This window comes from Ascidia mentula, chromosome 2, assembly GCF_947561715.1.
Source record: "Ascidia mentula chromosome 2, kaAscMent1.1, whole genome shotgun sequence".
NCBI lineage: Eukaryota > Metazoa > Chordata > Ascidiacea > Phlebobranchia > Ascidiidae > Ascidia > Ascidia mentula.
In genome coordinates this window covers 15,473,809-15,485,798 of record NC_138567.1, presented here as the reverse complement: position 1 = coordinate 15,485,798, position 11,990 = coordinate 15,473,809, and the positions used below count along the sequence as shown (strand labels likewise).

The following is an 11,990-nucleotide window of genomic DNA, read 5'->3' as shown; positions in this document are numbered from 1 at the left end:
TACGACAACAATCGAAGAGGTAAGCACATTGTGAGGGCGCCTTGCATTTTGTGCACTGTCACACAACTAAAAACATTCTCAGCGGAAACATATTTTTAATGTTTTCAACACAACTGTTCAACGCAAACTGTTTTTAAACGATCGTCACATACTCACAATACAGACCAGCTATATCTAAATACGTCCCTTTTGAAAAACGCTTTGGATTTATTGTTGTTGTTATTTAAACAGAAACGTAGGCCAGAACTTGTTTTGTCAGCAATAATACCCATTCTTTGTGTAGTAATTGGTGCTCCCAGGAGTATCAATGGAACAAAAGACAAATACACAATTGGAACCGTAATGGCTCAGGGACGTGCTTGGTTTAGTCGCGACTTGTATGAACCTGTGGGAAATTAGTGTGATGGCACTGCTTCAGTTGTCTTTGTCTTCGGCAATTATTAGCAAAGATAAGACAGAAACAGAGAAATGAAATCATCGACAACAAATCGAGCAGCGTGCAAATTATCCCCGGGTCGCAGGGTGGTAATGTCCCATGTATCAATAAATCCCACATAGGAAAGATCGGAGAAAGTTTTTCGCATAATTTTTTCCAGTCTCATGTAAAGCCACTCGCTCTCAGCCACATTAACCGACTCCACAAAGCGAATGTTGCCGCGGATGAATATCTTCACGTTCGGAACCCGCCGACGTAGTCTGATCACTGCTTTCTTAATGGCGGCGATTCGGTGCATGTTCAGGGAGGGGTCGTATTGCAAGGAATGACCACCGATGTTAAAAACCGCAACTATGTCTTTGTTTTCATTTCCCTGAATTTTATCCTTGGTATCAACTATCTTTGGTCTGCTGCTCGGGGGCCCTGGGTTTAACAGCGGGTTTCCGTGCAGGAAGTATTTAAAAGTGATTCTCTCCGATACGTTCACAGCTCTTCTTTGGTCCGTCAGCGACAACACTTTCGACAAGCTGCTGTAGTACCATTGCCTCATTGTCGAGTCACCGATGAAGTAAATGGTTTTGCGTCTGAGACAACCTTCGTCGAAATCGTTTTATGTTTGTTATCACAAAGAAGTGAATCTGATGTTTGTTGGTCGTTCATTGCACAATATGACCTATACGTATTAATTAGTTTCGTTAATTGTCAATTCGTTGCAGCACCATACGCAAGGTTTCCTTCTGCCAGTGATTCTTAAGATGCGTTTACCATGGCGATTTGCTGCTTACCATTGCTAAGCCTATTAGGGTCAATGCATACACAACTTGCGTCCAAAGCAAAAACGAACGTTATTAAATTCACAATGGACCATAATAAGTGCCCCAGACCAGTGGTTCTCAAACTTATCTGCTGTCGCCCCCTTACAGCAATCTATACATCATCATCACCTCCTGCAATACAAAAAGACGAAAGAACTGGGAACACTATAGGTCTTCACCAATAGTGTGCGGCTATGTTAGAATCATCAGGTGAGGTTAAAGTTATGACATCGCACCTAAAATGATGAGGTATAGATTGCTGTAAGGGGGTGAGGCTAATGCAATCAGGTGAGGCTAATGCAATGCCACTGAGCGAAGAAACACACAATCTCTATCTTATTGAAGTACAGAGTAATGTAGTTAAACCCTCTATGAATGTCGCTGTAGCCTAATTAACACGCCCACATAACGACTTTCCACTTTTAATCAACTGACCCCATGCAAGAAAGTTTGTACCAAAGGCATTAACAAGATCATTATAAAAATAGCCTATTCTATTAAGCTTAAAAGGTAATTAAATATAGGCCTACTACATGCTCAGGCTTTGAAAAGTGGTTTGCGTTGCATTTGGTACCCACTCTTTCTTCTTGTCGGCAAACAAAGTTCCATGGGAAGCTTTAGTTTGAAGTCGCAAACCTCAACACAAAGCCTTAACACAATTAAAAACATCAGACGCGTGCCGCACTTGGACATCGCCTACGTGGAACATTCATGGTATTGCAACGATGGGGCATCAAATTCATTTTAACCAGGTGTAATTGTTGATCGTAATGTTGGGGTTGGTAAACCGACTTTAGAGTGTGTACTGTTTCTTATGTTTTTGAAAAAATAATCCTCGGAGGCAAAAGACCAGGTCTCCTGTCATCTTTTTCATTGATATTATGTTCTCAGATATTTGTTCCGGTTAAAGTATATATTTTGTTCGTTTTTTTGCAGTAAAATTTCTATGAACAAAAACCCCTTTCGGTAAGTTCCAAAAGAAAGGAATGTTAACATTCGTAGATTGATTCAAAGAAACGTAGGTCTACTGTACTGCTATTTTTGCTGCCAGGCATACTTATTAATCAGAATTGTTCTTCTGGCACTCAAGTTTCTAGTGTTTATTTGAAACCGACGTTTCGTCTGCCATCCGGCGAGACTTCCTCAGGGTTATGTTAGCAATATTGCATCAAGCGCATAAACACAAAAATCGCAAGAAAAACGCAAGAAAACACGCTTGGTGCAATATTGCTAACATAACCCTGAGGAAGTCTCGCCGGATGGCAGACGAAACGTCGGTTTCAAATAAACACTAGAAACTTGAGTGCCAGAAGAACAATTCTGATTAGTAGGCCTACTGGTTTACCAATACTTCTTTTTTTATGTTGTTTCTTATTTTATTTAGCTGACTGTTTGCTAGCACTTCATAGTTACCCTGAATAAATTGCATTTAAATCCTGTAAAATGTAAAGACATTAAGAGGCCTTTTTTCAATTTGATTTCTTGAAATGGGACACTAACTAAATAGGATGTCTATCAACATTTATTTCACTTTTTTTATGACACAGGTAGGCTAATTTGAATGGAAAACTAAGCGTTTTTAAAACAAAATGTTGTGTGACTAACTAATGTTCAGAAAGTGCAAAATGTTCTAGGTGGTATATCTGTTTACTGATGTGATTTTCCGTTTCCCGATTTTCCACATCCCCTCCGGCAAACGTTGATTTTGTTTTTCCGATTGTGGTTTATCCTAAGAAATCTTCTTGCCATCTCAATCCTGTCTATGACCAAGAATGCAAGTAGTATATTTAGAAAACAGCTACAATCCTACAGACAGAAATGTATTAGTTGTGCTTAGTTTCGTGAATATCGAATGAACCTATATCTGAATTGTTCCAAATAAATTCAGGTATAACGGAACAAATTTGTCACAGAAATGTTTATGAATAAAGCACAGATCTATCATCCGATAACTGCATAAGGTTTTGCTTTTTGGATGGTGACGCTTAATATCTTGCCACTTATCGGCGCATTCCCAGCACTGGAGCAGTCTTCCGGTAGTTTGAAATATTCCTCACGCCAGAGTGATACGTTTTAAGAATGATTCTGTCCTTAAATAAGCGATTTTTGTACGGATTAGAGCCACGTTGGGTGAAAAGTATGTTTTTTGTACAGGCTGTTGCCTACTGTGGGTTAACCGTAATTGTATCAGATTTGATAAGTTAAATATGGTAACTGTAATTGTAACTAACTGAACCAATTGAGTGTATTGGGTAACTTGATTGATATGGTCAATTTATCCGAACAAGATGGTTAATATCGTTAGAAAACAAAAACATGTTTTGATTATATGTGCTGGTTTGGTGACACATAGCCGACATTGTGTCAATGCCGAACGTGGCAATTCGCAACTGTCTGCACACTTGTTTATACAACCACGCCGAGCAAACTGAAATTGGCCAAAGTTTGAACGAAACAGCAGTTTCCCCATGTAATTAAATAGTCTGTTTACAATGCGCACAACTTCGTCTCCTCATTGTGTTTGCCTAGCGCGATAAAGGTGGCAGCTTGATGGTTAGAAACTCTTGTTTCGCCCAACTCGCGAACCAGTTATGTTTTTGCAATTCGTGTTGAAACAGCTGCATCAAAATTGTGAAATATTGACTAAAGTTAGGTGTACGTGGTTACAACCTTATAGCGAATGCTTAATTTGCATTGTGGTGTTGTAGGTGTACGGCAACTGAGAGTTTGTGCAGTTTAACTTAAGTATATATTTTTACTGATACTGAAAGGTAGATGGGGAATCAAACATCAAAAGAAGTGGACGCGAGTCAAGTGAAGGTAATTTATAATCACTGTGACCACTGTTTTTATCCAATATACAAAACCCACCTCCAGATGTTACAGCTAATAGCGTTTGTATAAGTTGTGTGAAAATTTCCTAAAAAATCTGTGTCACTAGTTTGTCAAGTGTTTTAGAGCTGACAGCGGAATGCAACATAAAATCAAACACTTAACACCAATTATTAACCAGCAGTTTGTACAATACAAAGTACACATACGAATATGTGGATTGACTATGGTCATTAAAAGTTTATAAATTCAAGGTTTTGTATTTGAAAGATCGGAGACAAAGTAGGTTCCGGATTCTTTGGAAACGTAAAATGGGCAAAAGTGGAAGGTATTGGAAGGGTCGCACTCAAAACAGCGAGACGACAACAGGAAAAGGAATGGTAAATTGTCGGCGTGATAATCATATGCAATAAAGCTAGAGGTTGTTTTACTACCAGTTTTTGTGCTATCATAATTTGCGCGATCGATTTGATTAGATTCCACCAACGTCTAATTATTACATGCGTAAATACATAAATATATGTAAAGGGGCTGCGCAGTGGGGCGATCTCGCCTTGCTATGCGAAAGCATGGCATTACTTCTACATAAATATATTTAACGGAGTGAGCGGCATATTTTTTGTTTTTATCTTTCCTTGTACATAGGTTAAGAAATGAAGCATTGGTTCAACAGGAGGCCAGCCATGAACGTGTAGTAAGTGTTTACGGGTGTGATGCTGTTGGTGGAGAATGGACATTGATCATGGAATACCTTCCTGGACCAAATCTAGAGCAGTTACTCTTGATGCAAAATCAAAGTTTTTCCTTTGTGCAGCGCATTCTTATGTGCTATGACATCGTTGTGGGATTGAACCATTTGCACAACCTTTCTTCAGGTCGTTGCATCATTCACAATGACCTCAAGCCTGATAATATTTTGATCACAGACAAACTGAGGTGCAAAATTGCAGACTTTGGCTGTAGTAGGTTGTATGACGAAAGCGGGAAATGTTTAGAAGGATGCCCAGTGAATCTATTTTGCATTCCATACGCGGCTCCTGAGGTATTGAAAGCCGATCTACAGGCCTACATGCAGTCTAAAGATACGGAAAACGAAGAGTTTTATTACACTTACGACAGCGATAATTCGTCCGAGTGTCAGTTTCCAATACCTCACTGTAGCTCAGACATATACAGTCTTGCGTTGGTCATTCACATGATCCTTTACCGCCGATTACCATGGGGTGAAATGAATGTCTATGACATAATATCAATGGTTTTGGATGGATATCGACCAGCAGATAAGAAACATATTTCTGCCACCCATGAGGAATTACAGCACGCGCGGTTTCTGTGGCAAGTCATGGTAAAATGCTGGCATCAGGATCCGAATAGCCGTCCTACAGCCTCTGATCTAAGTGAAATGTTTGGTTTGTGGCTTAGCTGCCACGGTTTGGTGGAATATGAAGAATATTTGGACGAAGCTGATTAGATGCCAAGCCGTGATTAAATCTTCAGATTTCGTACATAGCCTATATATTGTATTATTGGAAATTTTTATTGTGATAAATCGAATATTTACCTGATGGATTACAATCAAATTTCTAATTGAATACTTTCAAACTTAATTGTATATTTATGCTTCAAAAGTTTGGTTTGTGACAGGGTCTGTTGTTTGAATGGTGTTTTCAGTTTAATTGCAATTCTACTTCTTTAAGCCGGTAAGTTCTTTACGCCGGGAAATGATCAAATATATATTTTTGCCCCATGTGCCGTAGTTGTGGAGGTGTCTAGGTACATAAATGGTTTCAATTATATGTCGTTACGCAAACAGTTTGTAAATAATAAATTCTGTCTCTAAGTCGAATAGAAAAAGGGTGCAGATATTATTAGCAAAGCGAAGACAGTAAAATTCTGTGTCATATTTCTTGGTGTAAACAATTCGCGATTTGGAAATCGCTAAACTAGTAAACACTATCCTCACAATACTTCTGGAGTGTCCAAACTTGATTTTTGTAAATATGGACCGATTTTTGATCATGTAGCATGTTAAGGACGCTAGCGGGTCAACGTTTTTACGAAGTTTTTTCGTGTGAAATAACTAACAGCGTAACCATGTTTATGTGATATTTGTCGTATTGTTTCCAAACTGTAAAGAATAGTCCTCTATCTCAGAAACTTCAGTTTCAGGCTGAAATCTGTCAGTTGCTTTTCTGCATTTTTTTTTTACTTTTACATCGTAGTGACTTAATACTCACAATGTCATCAAATTTTACAACAACCAATTTAATCAACCCTGAATCTTGGAATCACGTGACTGTTCGTGACGATGCGTCATCTTGTGAGCTGTCCTTGATTGTTAATGGGACAATTCGAGTTACTCTTTCAGACGTCCCCAACATTGAATGGGTAAAGCCAAAATTTAAACATTTGTCGATATTAAATTATAAAAGGTGTGGACCTCTTATGTCAGTTGAATAGTTATTCGGTAAAGTTAATCTCTGACGTAACACGTATATTTATCTTTAGGCTGATTCAGCTCTTGTCATTGGTTGGGACGGCACCAATCACTACAGGGGGTTGATTGATGAAATCCGGATATACGACCGTGCATTAACTGATGCACAGATGAACGATTTCAGGGCTAAAACCGGTTTGAATAGAGAGACTTTACAAAAAATGTTGACAGGTGAATGCAGTTGGCGCCTTCTTTAAATATATTTAAACTTATAAGTGGATTCGTTTTTGTGCCGTTTATGTTGGAAAATCTGATTTACAACCACAACATGTAGGTACAAATTAAAAATGCTTTGCGGGTCACTACAACATGAATTACGACGATTTTTCTTCGGGTATTCTTAAAGATAGGAGTTTGTACAACAATGTCGGTACTGTGGTTGGAAGAGTTTCATTTACCGAAAGTTCTGCAAATGTGGCTCGTTATCTGATAACCAACTGATTTTCCAAAAAAACACAGTTTTTTGCACATTTGTTAAGTTTTAAACAGAACTGTGAACAGTTTTTTTCTTTAATGTACTCTTATTGTTAAAATAAATGTTTCGATTGCATTTCTCATGCAATTTAAGCCTACATGTTATTTTTTGTGCGTGTGTTTTAAAAGAGAGATGATGAAATGCTGGGTATTCTTTACGCTATTTGGTTAATGTGGGTCTTATAACGTAGCTGTTCTAGGTGTTATATCTGTTTACTGATGCGATTTTACGTTTCCCTAATTCCCACATCTCCTCAGGCGACTGTTGATTTTGTTTTTCAATTGTTATTTCCCCTGGGAAATCTTTCTTGCCATCTCAATCCTGTCTATAACCAACAATGCCTGTAGTAGTCTATAGTTCCTATTGGCAGAAATGTATTACTTATGCAGTGTCTTTTGTTGATATATAACTACTGAGATTGTGTGAGTTTAAATGTCTTTCCAAATTAATTCAGGTGGTACAGAACTAATTTGTCATAAATATGCTTATATGTAAAGGATAGATCCCCAGTTGATTACTTCGATTGAAATATTTTGCCCTTACGGAATCATTGGTATTCTAAAAACAACAACCAAAATAATGCAAACAAAAGGACTAAAGTCAAACGCACGCGTCCAAAAAGTTGCATATTCTTAATTTCCAGCACGAAAAAAGCAAATAGAGAAGCAGTCAATGTTGTCAACGAAAAACGCTGTAGGGTCAGCAGTTTGCTCTTGGTACCAGTAGGCCTACTAATCAGAATTGTTCTTCTGGCACTCAAGTTTCTAGTGTTTATTTGAAACCGACGTTTCGTCTGCCATCCGGCGAGACTTCCTCAGGGTTATGTTAGCAATATTGCACCAAGCGTGTTTTCTTGCGTTTTTCTTGCGATTTTTGTGTTTATGCGCTTGATGCAATATTGCTAACATAACCCTGAGGAAGTCTCGCCGGATGGCAGACGAAACGTCGGTTTCAAATAAACACTAGAAACTTGAGTGCCAGAAGAACAATTCTGATTAGTAGGCCTACTGGTTTACCAATACTTCTTTTTTTATGTTGTTTCTTATTTTATTTAGCTGACTGTTTGCTAGCACTTCATAGTTACCCTGAATAAATTGCATTTAAATCCTGTAAAATGTAAAGACATTAAGAGGCCTTTTTTCAATTTGATTTCTTGAAATGGGACACTAACTAAATAGGATGTCTATCAACATTTATTTCACTTTTTTTATGACACAGGTAGGCTAATTTGAATGGAAAACTAAGCGTTTTTAAAACAAAATGTTGTGTGACTAACTAATGTTCAGAAAGTGCAAAATGTTCTAGGTGGTATATCTGTTTACTGATGTGATTTTCCGTTTCCCGATTTTCCACATCCCCTCCGGCAAACGTTGATTTTGTTTTTCCGATTGTGGTTTATCCTAAGAAATCTTCTTGCCATCTCAATCCTGTCTATGACCAAGAATGCAAGTAGTATATTTAGAAAACAGCTACAATCCTACAGACAGAAATGTATTAGTTGTGCTTAGTTTCGTGAATATCGAATGAACCTATATCTGAATTGTTCCAAATAAATTCAGGTATAACGGAACAAATTTGTCACAGAAATGTTTATGAATAAAGCACAGATCTATCATCCGATAACTGCATAAGGTTTTGCTTTTTGGATGGTGACGCTTAATATCTTGCCACTTATCGGCGCATTCCCAGCACTGGAGCAGTCTTCCGGTAGTTTGAAATATTCCTCACGCCAGAGTGATACGTTTTAAGAATGATTCTGTCCTTAAATAAGCGATTTTTGTACGGATTAGAGCCACGTTGGGTGAAAAGTATGTTTTTTGTACAGGCTGTTGCCTATTGTGGGTTAACCGTAATTGTATCAGATTTGATAAGTTAAATATGGTAACTGTAATTGTAACTAACTGAACCAATTGAGTGTATTGGGTAACTTGATTGATATGGTCAATTTATCCGAACAAGATGGTTAATATCGTTAGAAAACAAAAACATGTTTTGATTATATGTGCTGGTTTGGTGACACATAGCCGACATTGTGTCAATGCCGAACGTGGCAATTCGCAACTGTCTGCACACTTGTTTATACAACCACGCCGAGCAAACTGAAATTGGCCAAAGTTTGAACGAAACAGCAGTTTCCCCATGTAATTAAATAGTCTGTTTACAATGCGCACAACTTCGTCTCCTCATTGTGTTTGCCTAGCGCGATAAAGGTGGCAGCTTGATGGTTAGAAACTCTTGTTTCGCCCAACTCGCGAACCAGTTATGTTTTTGCAATTCGTGTTGAAACAGCTGCATCAAAATTGTGAAATATTGACTAAAGTTAGGTGTACGTGGTTACAACCTTATAGCGAATGCTTAATTTGCATTGTGGTGTTGTAGGTGTACGGCAACTGAGAGTTTGTGCAGTTTAACTTAAGTATATATTTTTACTGATACTGAAAGGTAGATGGGGAATCAAACATCAAAAGAAGTGGACGCGAGTCAAGTGAAGGTAATTTATAATCACTGTGACCACTGTTTTTATCCAATATACAAAACCCACCTCCAGATGTTACAGCTAATAGCGTTTGTATAAGTTGTGTGAAAATTTCCTAAAAAATCTGTGTCACTAGTTTGTCAAGTGTTTTAGAGCTGACAGCGGAATGCAACATAAAATCAAACACTTAACACCAATTATTAACCAGCAGTTTGTACAATACAAAGTACACATACGAATATGTGGATTGACTATGGTCATTAAAAGTTTATAAATTCAAGGTTTTGTATTTGAAAGATCGGAGACAAAGTAGGTTCCGGATTCTTTGGAAACGTAAAATGGGCAAAAGTGGAAGGTATTGGAAGGGTCGCACTCAAAACAGCGAGACGACAACAGGAAAAGGAATGGTAAATTGTCGGCGTGATAATCATATGCAATAAAGCTAGAGGTTGTTTTACTACCAGTTTTTGTGCTATCATAATTTGCGCGATCGATTTGATTAGATTCCACCAACGTCTAATTATTACATGCGTAAATACATAAATATATGTAAAGGGGCTGCGCAGTGGGGCGATCTCGCCTTGCTATGCGAAAGCATGGCATTACTTCTACATAAATATATTTAACGGAGTGAGCGGCATATTTTTTGTTTTTATCTTTCCTTGTACATAGGTTAAGAAATGAAGCATTGGTTCAACAGGAGGCCAGCCATGAACGTGTAGTAAGTGTTTACGGGTGTGATGCTGTTGGTGGAGAATGGACATTGATCATGGAATACCTTCCTGGACCAAATCTAGAGCAGTTACTCTTGATGCAAAATCAAAGTTTTTCCTTTGTGCAGCGCATTCTTATGTGCTATGACATCGTTGTGGGATTGAACCATTTGCACAACCTTTCTTCAGGTCGTTGCATCATTCACAATGACCTCAAGCCTGATAATATTTTGATCACAGACAAACTGAGGTGCAAAATTGCAGACTTTGGCTGTAGTAGGTTGTATGACGAAAGCGGGAAATGTTTAGAAGGATGCCCAGTGAATCTATTTTGCATTCCATACGCGGCTCCTGAGGTATTGAAAGCCGATCTACAGGCCTACATGCAGTCTAAAGATACGGAAAACGAAGAGTTTTATTACACTTACGACAGCGATAATTCGTCCGAGTGTCAGTTTCCAATACCTCACTGTAGCTCAGACATATACAGTCTTGCGTTGGTCATTCACATGATCCTTTACCGCCGATTACCATGGGGTGAAATGAATGTCTATGACATAATATCAATGGTTTTGGATGGATATCGACCAGCAGATAAGAAACATATTTCTGCCACCCATGAGGAATTACAGCACGCGCGGTTTCTGTGGCAAGTCATGGTAAAATGCTGGCATCAGGATCCGAATAGCCGTCCTACAGCCTCTGATCTAAGTGAAATGTTTGGTTTGTGGCTTAGCTGCCACGGTTTGGTGGAATATGAAGAATATTTGGACGAAGCTGATTAGATGCCAAGCCGTGATTAAATCTTCAGATTTCGTACATAGCCTATATATTGTATTATTGGAAATTTTTATTGTGATAAATCGAATATTTACCTGATGGATTACAATCAAATTTCTAATTGAATACTTTCAAACTTAATTGTATATTTATGCTTCAAAAGTTTGGTTTGTGACAGGGTCTGTTGTTTGAATGGTGTTTTCAGTTTAATTGCAATTCTACTTCTTTAAGCCGGTAAGTTCTTTACGCCGGGAAATGATCAAATATATATTTTTGCCCCATGTGCCGTAGTTGTGGAGGTGTCTAGGTACATAAATGGTTTCAATTATATGTCGTTACGCAAACAGTTTGTAAATAATAAATTCTGTCTCTAAGTCGAATAGAAAAAGGGTGCAGATATTATTAGCAAAGCGAAGACAGTAAAATTCTGTGTCATATTTCTTGGTGTAAACAATTCGCGATTTGGAAATCGCTAAACTAGTAAACACTATCCTCACAATACTTCTGGAGTGTCCAAACTTGATTTTTGTAAATATGGACCGATTTTTGATCATGTAGCATGTTAAGGACGCTAGCGGGTCAACGTTTTTACGAAGTTTTTTCGTGTGAAATAACTAACAGCGTAACCATGTTTATGTGATATTTGTCGTATTGTTTCCAAACTGTAAAGAATAGTCCTCTATCTCAGAAACTTCAGTTTCAGGCTGAAATCTGTCAGTTGCTTTTCTGCATTTTTTTTTTACTTTTACATCGTAGTGACTTAATACTCACAATGTCATCAAATTTTACAACAACCAATTTAATCAACCCTGAATCTTGGAATCACGTGACTGTTCGTGACGATGCGTCATCTTGTGAGCTGTCCTTGATTGTTAATGGGACAATTCGAGTTACTCTTTCAGACGTCCCCAACATTGAATGGGTAAAGCCAAAATTTAAACATTTGTCGATATTAAATTATAAAAG

At 38.0% G+C, this 11,990-nt stretch overlaps 3 protein-coding genes across 3 annotated transcripts; 2 read left to right on the top strand and 1 right to left on the bottom strand.

Moving 5' to 3' along the window:
* Window positions 1-440: 440 nt before the first annotated feature.
* Window positions 441-986, bottom strand: LOC145890246 (NXPE family member 3-like). Its single transcript, XM_082981266.1, has one exon. The coding sequence runs from the start codon at window positions 984-986 to the stop codon at window positions 441-443; it is 546 nt and encodes a 181-aa protein (XP_082837392.1).
* A 2,972-nt stretch (window positions 987-3,958) lies between these two features.
* LOC145889703 (ephrin type-A receptor 5-like) lies at window positions 3,959-5,862 on the top strand. The gene is made up of 3 exons (XM_082980704.1): window positions 3,959-4,071; window positions 4,354-4,463; window positions 4,729-5,862. Exons 1-3 carry the CDS (start codon window positions 4,027-4,029, stop codon window positions 5,552-5,554), a joined length of 981 nt encoding a protein of 326 aa, XP_082836830.1. The 5' UTR covers window positions 3,959-4,026; the 3' UTR covers window positions 5,555-5,862.
* Window positions 5,863-9,433: 3,571 nt separating this feature from the next.
* LOC145889702 (ephrin type-A receptor 5-like) lies at window positions 9,434-11,337 on the top strand. The gene is made up of 3 exons (XM_082980703.1): window positions 9,434-9,546; window positions 9,829-9,938; window positions 10,204-11,337. Exons 1-3 carry the CDS (start codon window positions 9,502-9,504, stop codon window positions 11,027-11,029), a joined length of 981 nt encoding a protein of 326 aa, XP_082836829.1. The 5' UTR covers window positions 9,434-9,501; the 3' UTR covers window positions 11,030-11,337.
* Window positions 11,338-11,990: the final 653 nt, after the last annotated feature.